Genomic DNA, 15,858 nt, shown 5'->3' on the forward strand with positions numbered 1-15,858 from the left:
AATCCCTTTCAATATGTTTGTAGGACTCCCACATCGCGTTTTCTATTAACCCATAGAGGGCACATTGATTCAGAATATGGGAGAAAATTAAATCAGGGGATGGGTGAGGATAGCATGGGAATCTGTTTACGGTCTTTGATCTCATCCTAGGTCACAAGCCTTTCCTAGCTCATATCATTCTGCTTGGGGGCAGTCGGCTTAACAGAGATGTGGTCGATAACGATTAAATTGAATTGCTTAATTGTTTATCTCCTCATGCACTTACTAACACATTCTTCTGCTGGCATAACAAACACTGTAGCCTTAAGGAGAATAATAGTGTTCTATTCTCACGCTCATGACAAGCCCCCCCATCCAGCCCAGACAGCACGCAACAAACCAAGGCCAACACTTACACATCTGCTAGATAACAAAAAAACATTTAAGATGTTTTATTTAAAGAAAATGCATGGTCATACATCCGATACAAACACTGACAGAAAGGCAGGAATATCATTATAAGATCATTCAGGTTGCACTTAACCATTCCCACTAAGCAACAGTATTATAGTAACAATACAAAAACACAGATTTAAACATAAAATGCCTCTAAAGAAATGTCAGCGTCAAAATACAAACGTGATCCTAGAGACGTAAGCATAGGGACAACAATTTGGGTTTCTACGTACATGACCAGTCCTGTAACCAGTGAGTAATTTTGGGCTTCTGTTACAACAAAGCAGAGGAAATTTAAGTGTCCATTACAATGACCAGTCCAGTTAGACTGCTGTGCCTCTCTCCAGATTCTGCTTGATCTCAGCTGTGTATTTGCCATAGAACCGCTCTGCCTTCTTGTTGAACTTGGCGTTCCTCTCGTTGATGTAGTCAATGTCTGCGTCATCGTTGTAGGCCCTACGCCGGCTGTATTTGGCCCGCTTCTCGATCCTGTGAAGAACAGCAAAGGATCAGTGTCAAGAAACGAAAAGGACACAAACAACTTACAAACCAAAAGGACAACAATCATAGTAGAAAAACCTCATTCAGTTACTTAAAATCAAATCTCTCCAGAATGACTCACCATCACACAAAAGCAACAATCCCTAAACAAAGACGGTACACGTTCATATGCCAAAGCACCAATGAACAACCTTACTCGTCTACTCGAACACACAGGCACATACAGAGTCATTTCGCTAACTCACAGCCTTTAGTTAGTGTCTTCTAAGCAGAGATGTGCGTCATGCCCTGGCAGCCCAGTCTCATCTCTCACAGGAGCATCACTAACACAAGGCCACCTTAAATATAGCTGGGTGCTGAGAGAGGAGAGAATGAGGTCTAATGTAACCCAGGGACACTAGGGCAAGGAATATACTGGTAAAGTGTGTGGGACTTGAGCTCAGGGGTTAAAGCAACAAAAAAAATTATAATCATGACTGAAACTTAACTGGCGGACTCACTAAACACACATGCTTTGTTTGTAAATTATGTCTGAGTGTTGGAGTGTGCATAATAGGGATTTTTTTTTATTATTCATACTTTTACTTTCAATACTTAAGTATATTTTAGCAATCACATTTACTTTTGATCCTTAAGTATATTTCAAACCAAATACTTTTACTCAAGTAGTATTTTACTGGGTGACTTTCACATGAGTCCTTTTCTATACTGTCACTCAAGTATGACAATTGGGTACTTTTTCCACCGCTGCCACATTGGACATAACATTCTGATTATTATTATTATGAATAATTATTTTATTGACCTTATAAGATGCCATTGCCCCTTTAAGAGCTCTGTTGCACAGCTGCACCTAAACCATGCTTGAAACTCGTGTTGTAACTGCATTTGTAAAAAAAAAAAAAAATGCTTCTCGCGCAATAGACGGATTAGATGACAACGCACGCTTCAATGGGGCAGAAGGCCGTGTGGCCAGATAGCTAGCAACAATGACAAGACACTGCCATCTGGGGAATCGTAGGTGGCTCGTTCCAGCTAGTTTTATATTTTTCTTGATACCATGTCTTGTTTTGACTGATGTCATGTCTGTGCTAAAATGGTTCAAATTCACAAGCTAAACAACAACTGTTACAATGTAGTTTGGAGACAAAAAGTGCTCATTGTGCAAATTTATTTATGTTTTCAATAAATATGTCAACAATTCAAGCCAACCCCATCTGTTTTTCCCCAGAGTTGCACACGCGTCGGTTTTGTTGCTAAACAACCAACCAGTCTATCGAAAGAGTAAAGAAATAAAACTGGGAACCACCCTCTTTTAAACAAAAGCCAAAACTGCTTTCAAAAGTGTTTTCCTTGTAATTGCATTAAGAATAGTTGTACATTGACTGCTTGTCAGAAAACATTTTCCTCCCTATGGCTCTTCGCAACTTCAATGCGCCTCGAAAGGAATATTTATCTCATATAGAACACGCAACAAGCCGACAAGGTAAATAGGTCAACTATTCTACTATGCGGTTGTTTGATTTTGTTTTGATAACATTACAGGGCAAAAACAGTAGCACTGGAGAGTTCCATCCTGATTGATAGAGGCTTTGAATGACTTTGCCAGCAGTTACAGTAGTAGACTAGACACCGCCGTTTGAGTTGGGCTCTGTGGTGGTACATCTGAACATCGGAGTGTCTGCAACAATCATGCATGTCAGTTCAGCGGACATATTTTTGTAGAACAGAAATGCTTCTGTATTAGACTGGGTCATTGCTAATGCGATTACTGCTTTTTGAGGTCGGTTCGATTATTTTTTTTAAAGGAATCACAGTTTGATAAAACAATAAAAGTCTCATGATGGTAGTGACTGCCCATTAATGCTCGTCACTTAGTAACCATCATTTATTCACATGGCTTTATTATTTATCATCTCTATAGAGCTGCTGCCTATTCTTTCTGACAAAAATCACTATTTTAGTAGTTCTTCAAAGTAAACAAGGCATACTTTTATGACTGCTGAATACCAACTATCAATCACTTAGATCACGTATTCTCTCATTCTCAGACTACTTGTCTAAGCCTCACAGACCCGGACAAGTTTAAGCGGGTGCGCAATGAATTATGGTCATTGTTGTTAACTACCACGTTTATTGCGCTAAACTATGTAGAATATTGGCCTTTTGGAAACTACAGCTCCCTACTACATTTCAGTTGATTGCAATCAGTTGTACAACTGACTAGGTATGCCCCTTTCCCTTACATCGCACAGTTCAGGTTTGTTTCATCTATACAGAAACTGCACATCGAGCTCTCAGGGAAAAAAAAAAAAAAAAAAACAGAATGAAATGGTATTCCATTTTTTTTACCAACATCAGACAATTTGTTGTTTTAAAAAATTGAAAATAACTACCATTTTGGGTCATCGCTCAGCACTAGTCATTTCCAAACTATCTCCAGAACCCACATGACTGAAATCCATTGCATTGATGGAGAGCTTTAACCCCTGTGACCTTAGCTGGTATGGAAGGTCCAGTGTGCAGCTTGACCGGTCTATTACATGGCCATTCTTTCAAAAGGCATGCCATGCATTATTGAATTGGGCAAATGCATTCTTCTGAGAGCCTATCCAACTGAAAATCAGAGACGAGAGCTCATTAACTAGGACACACTCCCGGTCCCCCACTAAGATAGAAAGTGAAAGAGACAAGAGTTTTCCAGCACCTTTCCAGCAGGAGATACCGTAAGAGCCCTATCAGCCAGCCCCAATCAGGATTAACACTGGGGCTCATTCATTAGGTATTTTTTAATTTTACCTTTATTTTACTAGGCAAGTTAAGAACAAATTCTTATTTTCAATGCCTAGTGGGTTAACTGCCCGTTCAGGGGCAAAACGACAGATTTGTACCTTGTCAGCTCGGGGATTCGAACTTGCACCCTTTCAGTTACTAGTCCAACGCTCTAACCACTAGGCTACCCTGCCGTATTAGATATGCCGCAGGTTTCATGGTCTGCCTGCCCTATTCACGAAGGGCTCTCATTCTTGTTTTGGACTCCAGTGCGTTGAATGCAAGGTCAGAAGGGGATAGGATCTCAGTCTCTGTTACGCTTACTGTTTCTCCACATCCTCCACCATGCGGTCGATGCCCTCCTTGGAAGGGACGTGGGTCCCATGGATCAGACTGTTGGATGTGGGGTGGAAATCCTCGCCGCTGTGAGACCGAACAGGAGAGTCAGTTAACATAATAGGCATTATAATGATCCTCCTCTCTCCAAACTGAATACCAGTCATCTCTATGACTGGGAACATTATGCCGTTGTGTACTTCACCCTTCACAGTTCCACATGTGACAGCCATTAAGAGGAAAAACCTGTGGGTACTGAACTCCGCTTTGGCTGATCAAGAAAGCACACCATAACTATAACCATACCATTCCTCTCGAGCGTTTGCCTCACATTGACGCTTTCAAGACATGAAATGACTGAGTCTGTGGCTATGTCAAAACGAACCCAGGAGCAGGAGAGGGGCACGCTGATCTGTGAAGACTGTGATGGCAGCATCGATTATCTAAAATAACTGAAAGCTTAAGGCTGGCGGGGGGAAAAAAATGTCATTTTATGGGGGAAATAGTCTTCTCTGAAACACTCAGTAATGGAAAAGGAAGAGAGGTGTTTTATGAGGAGGCTCCAACTCACCACTGCTCTCGCTGCCTCTCGTAGCCGTCCATGTCTGGTTTGATCTGCTTGGTGAGGCGCTGGTACTGTCGCAGCTGGGCCTCTGCGTAACCTGCGGGCCAATGGCAGCAAACAAGAGGGGTTATAATTACCGGAGCTAACTTCAAGCAGGCGCAAAGCCCTGCGACAAAACCTGCGTCTGGTTAAGGGAGATGAGGCCCTTTCAAGCCCCTCTGGTGATAATTCTCTCCCCAGAGGTTTAATTCAGAGACGTTTTGATGCAACAGATGGCAGCCATATTTGGGGAACGCAGCGATCCTTTTTGGCAAATTAAATTGGAGGCAGTTAAAAATTATTTATCCCAAGGGGTCTTTACACGCACCCAGAATTCCTCTTACAGGGCTGCACTGCGGTGGAGTGACTGTACCACGTCCAGTAGCCCTATCCCGCAATCTAATTTCTGCTGCTTTAAAGGCTGGTCTTTGTGGAGCTGAGGTCTTTACAAACAACCAGGCTCTACAGAACAACATTAAAAAGTCACTCTTTCCCACTTGTTTCCCCAGGAGTAACTCTTATTTTAGGTGATAGCTTGTTTTTTGTTTAAACAGATTGAGGATGTATAGCACAACATACTGGTAGGTGTTCTCCAAGCCCACGATTGAATGGCCCTCAAAACATCTGTCTCATTGTGTTGTGTGACAAAACTGCACATTTTAAAGTGGCCTTTTATTGTCCCCTTTTAAGGTGCACCTGTGTAATGATCATGATGTTTAATCAGCATCTTGATATGCCACACCTGTCAGGTGGTTGGATTATCTTGGCAAAGGACAAAAACTCACTAACAGTGATGTAAACAAATATGTGCCCAACATTTTTGAGAAATAAGCTTTTTATGCGTATGGAAAACATCTGCAATTTTTTTTTGCTCATGAAACCAACACTTTACATGTTGCGTTTATATTTTTTTTCAGTATAATATATATATATAATAGCCTATAACTAGGGACCAGAGTTTTTCTTTTTCAGGAAAAGTGACCAGCTGAGGGATGGAAGTCCTGTTCGCTCAGTAAACTAGTCCCATCTCTCACCTGAGAATCCTGGGTCAGGGTTCTTCTTCTTCTTCTTTCTCTCCCACCGCTCAGCATCCTCAGCACTGATCTCTAGCAGTTTCACCCTGTCATAGTCCTCCCCTTTGGCCGCACACTCCTGAAATCACACAGAAACACACCAAGTCACTAAACAGCAACAGAGTATACTAGATAAACTTATAACATGACTAATCTATTATCCTAAGGTACATAACTTGCAGCTGACCTGACATCTTTTTGACCAGCCAACAAAAAAACATCTTACGCATGACTGTTCATCCAACAAGCAGAGTGTCTGAATTATTTCATCTTAGCTCTGCCACTGTATATAGTCATTATTACATTAACAATATTACGTTGTGTCAAACATCAAAAATCTCCCCGCAAGATAAAACACGCATCTTCATTTCACAGGTAGAATCGGGAAGTTTTGACTTCCCGTGTATTTGTCTGCTCATAGTGAACCACATGGTCCAGCATTCATAGTGAACCACATGGTCCAGCATTCATAGTGAATGCACAATGGGGCCAGAGCAGTCAGCTCCAGCATTCATAGTGAATGCACAATGGGGCCAGAGCAGTCAGCTCCAGCATTCATAGTGAATGCACAATGGGGCCAGAGCAGTCAGCTCCAGCATTCATAGTGAATGCACAATGGGGCCAGAGCAGCCAGCTCCAGCATTCATAGTGAATGCACAATGGGGTCAGAGCAGTCAGCTCCAGCATTCATAGTGAATGCACAATGGGGCCAGAGCAGCCAGCTCCAGCATTCATAGTGAATGCACAATGGGGTCAGAGCAGTCAGCTCCAGCATTCATAGTGAATGCACAATGGGACCAGAGCAGTCACCTCCGCCTCACACCGAGCTGTAGTCTTTTAGAAGCTGGAAAGAAATTTGTCACCTTGTATATCTAGTAATGAATCTACCGATCAGAACGTCGCTGAAAGACGTCCAATGGCTCTATCGAACAAGGACAACTGTATCTACATGCCGACAAACGTATAGTATGATCGGTATAACAGAGGCTTCGCGAAATGCCACAAAGCAGGACTACATTCATTCGGCGCCCAAACCCCAGACCTGCCTTCTTTGTGGCCAATTGTGTGTGAAACTTCACTGATCTCGAAATGCCTCAGACACCATCAAAACAAACCCCAAATCAACCTCGGTGAAATTTCCCTTTATGCATAGCAGTCAACTATCTACGTTGATGGCCTCCCGGGTGGCGCAGTGGTTAAGGGCGCTGTACTGCAGCGCCAGCTGTGCCATCAGAGTCCCTGGGTTCGCGCCCAGGCTCTGTCGTAACCGGCCGCGACCGGGAGGTCCGTGGGGCGACGCACAATTGGCCTAGCGTCGTCCGGGTTAGGGAGGGCTTGGACTCCTGTGGGGGCCGGGCGCAGTGAGCGCTAACCAAGGTTGCCAGGTGCACGGTGTACCCTCCGACGGCTGGCTTCCGGGTTGGATGCGCGCTGTGTTAAGTAGCAGTACGGCTGGTTGGGTATCGGAGGACGCATGACTTTCAACCTTCGTCTCTCCCGAGCCCGTACGGGAGTTGTAGCGATGAGACAAGATAATAGCTACAACAACAATTGGGGAGAAAAAAGGGGTAAAAATTAAACAAAAAAACGATCTACGTTGATAAATAGCTACCTTTTTCTTTTCATCGGTCATGAGTTCCCACTCCAGACGGGCTTTCTTAGCCTCCCAGTTAGTTGGCAGCTTCAGTCTCTTGTCCTCCTCCACAACCTCCTTGTGATTGAGCTTGCGTGCTTCATTCTGAAACAGATACCACAAAATACATCAATTCCAGAACTTGAAAACAAAGAACACAGATCCAAGCTATACCATATAAGCTCAAGCTACTTGTGAGCTCAAATGAGGGTAGGCTACTAAGATATTACTAACCCATTCATAAACGCCAACTACCTTTAGTATCCATTGACAATAGTATGTTCTGGCCGGGGGAAGTTGTGATGAGCACCGATGCTCGTTCTGAACATTAAAACTCATTGCTTGCGGTACGGTTTTGGAATGTTGAATGTTTGGAAGCTCAGGGCGAGGATTTCCTTCCAAAGAGACATCAGGGATTGTAATATACTCTATATACTATATTTCACGGAAGCATGGCTCTATTGGGATATACTTTGGGTCCGTACAGCCAGTTGGGTTCTCAGTTCATTGCGCAGACAGGAATAAATATCTCTCCGGGAAGAAGAAGGGCAGGGGTGTATGTTTCATGATTAACTACTCATGGTGTGATTGTGATAACATACAGAAACTCAAGTCTTTTTGTTCACCCGATCTAGAATATCTCAATCAAATGCTAACCGTATTACCTCCAAGGGTTCATTCTCTTCAGTTAGTCACAGCCGTGTACACCCCCAAGTAGAGGTTGACCAATTAGGAATTTTCAACGCCGATACCGATTAATATATATACAGTGGGGCAAATAAGTATTTAGTCAGCCACCAATTGTGCAAGTTCTCCCCCTTAAAAAGATGAGAAAGGCCTGTAATTTCCATCATAGGTACACCTCAAATATGAAAATCCAGAAAATCACATTGTATTTTTTAAATATATTTTTTTATTTCACCTTTATTTAACCAGGTAGGCTAGCTGAGAACAAGTTCTCATTTGCAACTGCGACCTGGCCAAGATAAAGCATAGCAGTGTGAACAGACAACACAGAGTTACACATGGAGTAAACAATTAACAAGTCAATAACACAGTAGGAAAAAAAAGGGGAGTCTATATACATTGTGTGCAAAAGGCATGAGGTAGGCGAATAATTACAATTTTGCAGATTAACACTGGAGTGATAAATTATCAGATGGTAATGTACAGGTAGAGATATTGGTGTGCAAAAGAGCAGAAAAGTAAATAAATAAATTATGGGGATGAGGTAGGTAAAAATGGGTGGGCTATTTACCGATAGACTATGTACAGCTGCAGCGATCGGTTAGCTGCTCAGAAAGCAGATGTTTGAAGTTGGTGAGGGAGATAAAAGTCTCCAACTTCAGCGATTTTTGCAATTCGTTCCAGTCACAGGCAGCAGAGAACTGGAACGAACAGCGGCCAAATGAGGTGTTGGCTTGAGGGATGATCAGTGAGATGCACCTGCTGGAGCGCGTGCTACGGATGGGTGTTGCCATCGTGACCAGTGAACTGAGATAAGGCGGAGCTTTACCTAGCATGGACTTGTAGATTACCTGGAGCCAGTGGGTCTGGCGACGAATATGTAGCGAGGGCCAGCCGACTAGAGCATACAAGTCGCAGTGGTGGGTGGTATAAGGTGCTTTAGTGACAAAACGGATGGCACTGTGATAAACTGCATCCAGTTTGCTGAGTAGTGTTGGAAGCAAATTTTGTAGATGACATCGCCGAAGTCGAGGATCGGTAGGATAGTCAGTTTTACTAGGGTAAGTTTGGCGGCGTGAGTGAAGGAGGCTTTGTTGCGGAATAGAAAGCCGACTCTTGATTTGATTTTCGATTGGAGATGTTTGATATGAGTCTGGAAGGAGAGTTTACAGTCTAGCCAGACACCTAGGTACTTATAGATGTCCACATATTCAAGGTCGGAACCATCCAGGGTGGTGATGCTGGTCAGGCATGCATTTGGTTTTACTAGCGTTTAAGAGCAGTTGGAGGCCACGGAAGGAGTGTTGTATGGCATTGAAGCTCGTTTGGAGGTTAGATATCACAATGTCCAAGGAAGGGCCGGAAGTATATAGAATGTTGTCGTCTGCATAGAGGTGGATCAGGGAATCGCCCGCAGCGAGAGCAACATCATTGATATATACAGAGAAAAGAGTCGGCCCGAGGATTGAACCCTGTGGCACCCCCATAGAGACTGCCAGAGGACCGGACAGCATGCCCTCCGATTTGACACACTGAACTCTGTCTGCAAAGTAATTGGTGAACCAGGCAAGGCAGTCATCCGAAAAACCGAGGCTACTGAGTCTGCCGATAAGAATATGGTGATTGACAGAGTCGAAAGCCTTGGCAAGGTCGATGAAGACGGCTGCACAGTACTGTCTTTTATCGATGGCGGTTATGATATCGTTTAGTACCTTGAGCGAGGCTGAGGTGCACCCGTGACCAGCTCGGAAACCAGATTGCACAGCGGAGAAGGTACGGTGGGATTCGAGATGGTCAGTGACCTGTTTGTTGACTTGGCTTTCGAAGACCTTAGATAGGCAGGGCAGGATGGATATTGTTCTTTAACAGTTTGGGTCCAGGGTGTCTCCCCCTTTGAAGAGGGGGATGACTGCGGCAGCTTTCCAATCCTTGGGGATCTCAGACGATATGAAAGAGAGGTTGAGGTTGAACAGGCTGATAGTTTCAGAAATAGAGGGTCCAGATTGTCAAGCCCAGCTGATTTGTACGGGTCCAGGTTTTGCAGCTCTTTCAGGACATCTGCTATCTGGATTTGGGTAAAGGAGAACCTGGAGAGGCTTGGGTGAGTAGCTGCGGGGGGGGAGCTGTTGGCCGAGGTTGGAGTAGCCAGGCGGTAGGCATGGCCAGCCGTTGAGAAATACTTGTTGAAGCTTTCGATAATCATGGATTTATTGTAGGATTTTTTATGAATTTATTTGCAAATTATGGTGGAAAATAAGTATTTGGTCACCTACAAACAAGCAAGATTTCTGGCTCTCACAGACCTGTACCTTCTTCTTTAAGAGGATCCTCTGTCCTCCACTCGTTACCTGTATTAATGGCACTTGTTATCAGTATAAAAGACACCTGTCCACAACCTCAAACAGTCACACTCCAAACTCCACTATGGCCAAGACCAAAGAGCTGTCAAAGGACACCAGAAACAAAATTGTAGACCTGCACCAGGCTGGGAAGACTGAATCTGCAATAGGTAAGCAGCTTGGTTTGAAGAAATCAGCTGTGGGAGCAATTATTAGGAAATGGAAGACATACAAGACCACTGATAATCTCCCTCAATCTGGGGCTCCACGCAAGATCTCAACCCGTGGGTCAAAATGATCACAAGAACGGTGAGCAAAAATCCCAGAACCACACGGGGGACCTAGTGAATGACCTGCAGAGAGCTGGGACCAAAGTAACAAAGCCTACCATCAGTAACACACTACGCCGCCAGGGACTCACATCCTGCAGTGCCAGACGTGTCCCCCTGCTTAAGCCAGTACATGTCCAGGCCCGTCTGAAGTTTGCTAGAGAGCATTAGGATGATCCAGAAGAAGATTGGGAGAATGTCATATGAAACCAAAATATAACTTTTTGGTAAAAACTCAACTCGTCGTGTTTGGAGGACAAAGAATGCTGAGTTGCATCCAAAGAACACCATACCTACTGTGAAGCATGGGGGTGGAAACATCATGCTTTGGGGCTGTTTTTCTGCAAAGGGACCAGGACGACTGATCCGTGTAAAGGAAAGAATGAATGGGGCCATGTATCATGAGATTTAGTGAAAACCTCCTTCCATCAGCAAGGGCATTGAAGATGAAACGTGGCTGGGTCTTTCAGCATGACAATGATCCCAAACACACCGCCCGGGCAAGGAATGAGTGGCTTCGTAACAAGCATTTCAAGGTCCTGGAGTGGCCTAGCATTTGTATTTCATATACCTTTGACTAATGGATGTTCTTATAGGCACTTTAGTATTGCCAGCCTAATCTCAGGAGTTGATAGGCTTGAAGTCATAAACACCGCTGTGCTTCAAGCAATGCTAAGAGCTGCTGGCAAACGCAGTAAAGTGCTGTTTGAGTAAATGCTTACGAGCCTGCTGCTGCCTACCACCGCTCAGTCAGACTGCTCTATCAAATCATAGACTTAATTATAATCTAATAAACACAAGCCTTTGGTCATTAATATGGTCAAATCCAGAAACTATAATTTTGAAATCAAAACGTTTATTCTTTCAGTGAAATACAGAACCTTTCCGTATTTTATCGAATGGGTGGCAACCCTAAGTCTACATATTGCACAACCTTCAATGTTATGTCATAATTATGTAAAATTTTGGCAAATGAATTACTGTCTTGATAGGAAGAAAAGGTCTCCACAGTTTGCAACGAGCCAGGCAGCCCAAACTGCTGCATATACCCTGACTCTGCTTGCACTGAATGCAAAAGTAGTGACAATTTCCCTAGTTAATATTGCCTGCTAACATGAATTTCTTTTAACTAAACATGCAGGTTGAAAAATATATACTTCTGTGTATTGATTTGAATAATGGCATTGATGTTTATGGTTAACTACATTTGTGCAACGATTGTGCTTTTTTTTGCAAATGCGCTTTTGTTAAAATCATCACCTGTTTGGCGAAGTAGGCTGTGATTCGACAATAAATTAACAGGCACCGCATTGATTATATGCAACGCAGGACAAGCTAGTTAACCTTGGAATATCATCAACTATGTGTAGTTAACTAGTGAAGATATGAAAAAACAATCAATCTTCACAAGATATGTTTAATGTTAGCTAGCAACTTACCTTGGCTCCTTGCAGCCACAAGGTCCTTTTGATGCTGCACTCCATAACAGGTGCCACGCAGTCTCATGGACTGCAATGTAATCAGCCATAATCGGCATCCAAAAAGGCTGATAACCGATTGTTATGTACACTTGAAATCGGCCCTAATTCAAATTGGCCATGCCGATTAAATCGGTCGACCTCTACCCTCAAGCTGAAACCACCACGGCCCTCAAATAACTTCACTGGACTTGATGCAAATAGGCAGTGGCTGGGACTGAGATGTCATAGGAAGACCAAAAAAGATCATCAAGGACAACAACCACCCGAGTCACTGCCTGTTCACCCCGCTATCATCCAGAATGCGGGGTCAGTACAGGTACATCAAAGCTGGGACTGAGACTGAAAAACAGCTTCTATCTCAAGGCAATCAGACTGTTAAATAGCCATCACTAGCACATCAGAGGCTGCTGCCCTATATACATAGACGTTAAATCACTGGCCACTAATAATAAAACACTAGTCACTTGAATAATGTTTACATATTTTGTATTACTTATCTAATATGTATATACCATCTTCTATTCTACTGTATCTTAGTCTATGCTGCTGACCAAATATGTATATATTATTAATTCATTCCTTTACTTTAGATGTATGTATTGTTGTGGAATTGTTAGATATTACTTGTTAGATATTACTGCACTGTTGGAGCTAGAAACACAAGTATTTCGCTACACCTGGAATAACATCTGCTAAACAAGTGTATGTGACCAATAACATTTGATTTGCATAGATTCCCTTTGGCTTTTGCTTTGGACGGTAATATTAATTAAGTCAATATAGCCAGCTGCTACGTTACTAAGAAGGTGTCTGAAATGGGAGAATCTTTGAACAAACTCACCCTTTTGAAATGTAGTTCCCGGAATTTTCGGAGTCTCTCCTCTCTCTTCTGAGATGCAGTACTTTCGGTCGGCTCATAACTGACCGAAGCAGATCCCTAATAAATCGCATAAACATTAGCTAGCTAACATAAGTACTAACTCGAATGTTTGAACCATGCTGTACAATGGCAAGACACAGCAAGGTAACGTTAGCTAAGTTATCATGCTAATCCATACCACAAACACATCAGTGGTTAAAAGCAAATCGAAAAACATCTAGCTAAGAGGTATAAAGGGAATGGTCTGAAAAGCTAGCAAGTCAGCTAGCTACGGCTGTTAGCGCTAGCCATGAGACTGTAAACAGACATTAGAAGTACTGATATGGGTTCTCCATTGGTTACACTAATATATCTCAAATGTCAGTTTGATTTTCAGTAACTGTATATCTTAGTCAAAATTAATGAACCCCCCTGTTTTTATTATTTCAGGTTATCATTCGTCAAAACACCAACCTCAGCGCAGGACGCCATCGTTGAGCTGGCAGTCAGGAAGTCTTCGCCCTGAATGTCGGATGTTACGCAATGAACAAAACAGGACCGTGATCATAGAAATATTGTAAAATTAATCAAAGATCTCATATTATTTAGCTTATTTAGATGTATTTAATGAGATTCAAGGGGGGGGGGTCAATGGGCTACTATATTGTCATGGTGTCAATAACATATTCAGGAATTCATTGATAGGTAGATACAAAAATGTCAACATGTTTTCACGTGATCCTTTCCCCCAATTGAATAGCCCACAACTTCAACCACAGATGTGCACATATTTTTTGATAGGTTTACTAATTAACTATTTCCGGTAAGATACTACCACTAACCTAAGCTTTTTTTTAAAATGTTCTGTAAGAATTGAGGATCAAAGAACAGTGACTCATTGGATATGTCAGGGAGACATGAACCAGAATCCGTACTAACAGGAGACGTTTGATATTGCGAATATCCTTTAAACCCACGAAGCAGACATTCAACTTTGTATTCACCAGCTTGTCAAGTTTAATCATGTCAAAATAAGTTTGTTACTCACAAAATATGGAGTTTCGATTAGCACCTATCGTCCTTTCCTGTCGTCACATTACGGTCAGTATGTACTTCCAAAAAAGGTCTAAATGAAATAGTTACATACAACCGGGAAAAAAATAATCTTCGGCCTTGTCAATGTATTCAGCTATTGTAGACTTAAGACCTGTGCATGGCAGTAAGGTTAGTGCTATGCTATCCGGGATCATTGGAATGTGAGCTATTGGAAGTGCTGAATAGTCTTTTTTTCCAGTTGATTGTACATTTTTATTTAGACTTTTTTTGTAAGTACATACCGGCCGTGACGGCAGTAAATGACGACAGATGCTAATCGAAACTCCATATTTGGAGAGTAAGGAACATATTTTGACATTATTAAGCTTGAAAAGTTGGTGAACGGCAAGTTGAAATGCTGCTTCCTGGGCTCAAATGAGATTCCCCATATCAAAGTCTCATTTAAGGCCAGATTCTGGTTCAAGGGAGACATAGCCATTAGTTGCACAAACTATGACAAAAACCTGTAAAATTATGAACAGATAGACAGCTATCTGATTATTAATCTGGTCTGAAAAGCTAGCAAGTCAGCTAGCTACGGCTGTTAGCGCTAGCCATGAGACTGTAAACAGACATTAGAAGTACTGATATGGGTTCTCCATTGGTTACACTAATATATCTCAAATGTCAGTTTGATTTTCAGTAACTGTATATCTTAGTCAAAATTAATGAACCCCCCTGTTTTTATTATTTCAGGTTATCATTCGTCAAAACACCAACCTCAGCGCAGGACGCCATCGTTGAGCTGGCAGTCAGGAAGTCTTCGCCCTGAATGTCGGATGTTACGCAATGAACAAAACAGGACCGTGATCATAGAAATATTGTAAAATTAATCAAAGATCTCATATTATTTAGCTTATTTAGATGTATTTAATGAGATTCAAGGGGGGTCAATGGGCTACTATATTGTCATGGTGTCAATAACATATTCAGGAATTCATTGATAGGTAGATACAAAAATGTCAACATGTTTTCACGTGATCCTTTCCCCCAATTGAATAGCCCACAACTTCAACCACAGATGTGCACATATTTTTTGATAGGTTTACTAATTAACTATTTCCGGTAAGATACTACCACTAACCTAAGCTTTTTTAAAATGTTCTGTAAGAATTGAGGATCAAAGAACAGTGACTCATTGGATATGTCAGGGAGACATGAACCAGAATCCGTACTAACAGGAGACGTTTGATATTGCGAATATCCTTTAAACCCACGAAGCAGACATTCAACTTTGTATTCACCAGCTTGTCAAGTTTAATCATGTCAAAATAAGTTTGTTACTCACAAAATATGGAGTTTCGATTAGCACCTATCGTCCTTTCCTGTCGTCACATTACGGTCAGTATGTACTTCCAAAAAAGGTCTAAATGAAATAGTTACATACAACCGGGAAAAAAATAATCTTCGGCCTTGTCAATGTATTCAGCTATTGTAGACTTAAGACCTGTGCATGGCAGTAAGGTTAGTGCTATGCTATCCGGGATCATTGGAATGTGAGCTATTGGAAGTGCTGAATAGTCTTTTTTTCCAGTTGATTGTACATTTTTATTTAGACTTTTTTTGTAAGTACATACCGGCCGTGACGGCAGTAAATGACGACAGATGCTAATCGAAACTCCATATTTGGAGAGTAAGGAACATATTTTGACATTATTAAGCTTGAAAAGTTGGTGAACGGCAAGTTGAAATGCTGCTTCCTGGGCTCAAATGA

General features: G+C 42.2%; 1 protein-coding gene across 2 annotated transcripts; it reads right to left on the minus strand.

Annotated features, from left to right (window-relative positions):
• Window positions 1-416: 416 nt before the first annotated feature.
• LOC118368406 (pre-mRNA-splicing factor syf2) lies at window positions 417-14,912 on the minus strand. 2 transcript variants are annotated; one of them, XM_052496916.1, is made up of 8 exons: window positions 14,865-14,912; window positions 13,524-13,571; window positions 13,032-13,127; window positions 7,334-7,459; window positions 5,683-5,800; window positions 4,616-4,706; window positions 4,033-4,131; window positions 417-924 (listed from the first exon to the last, which is right to left on the minus strand). In XM_052496916.1, the coding sequence occupies exons 1-8, from the start codon at window positions 14,880-14,882 to the stop codon at window positions 759-761; spliced, it is 762 nt and encodes a 253-aa protein (XP_052352876.1). In that variant the 5' UTR covers window positions 14,883-14,912; the 3' UTR covers window positions 417-758. The 2 variants fall into 2 exon arrangements, with proteins under 2 accessions (XP_052352876.1, XP_052352877.1); XM_052496917.1 differs by lacking the exon at window positions 13,524-13,571.
• Window positions 14,913-15,858: the final 946 nt, after the last annotated feature.

This window comes from Oncorhynchus keta, chromosome 35 (genome assembly GCF_023373465.1).
Source record: "Oncorhynchus keta strain PuntledgeMale-10-30-2019 chromosome 35, Oket_V2, whole genome shotgun sequence".
Lineage (NCBI taxonomy): Eukaryota > Metazoa > Chordata > Actinopteri > Salmoniformes > Salmonidae > Oncorhynchus > Oncorhynchus keta.

What these genes read in the sequence shown, in the direction of transcription:
- LOC118368406 (XM_052496916.1), bottom strand. An exon ending in CGATGGCGTCCTGCGCTGAG is followed by an intron (nt 13,128 to 13,523) that starts GTTGGTGTTTTG and finishes GCGATTTATTAG; the next exon opens with GGATCTGCTTCGGTCAGTTA. An exon ending in GTGGAGGATGTGGAGAAACA is followed by an intron (nt 925 to 4,032) that starts GTAAGCGTAACA and finishes TGTTCTTCACAG; the next exon opens with GATCGAGAAGCGGGCCAAAT.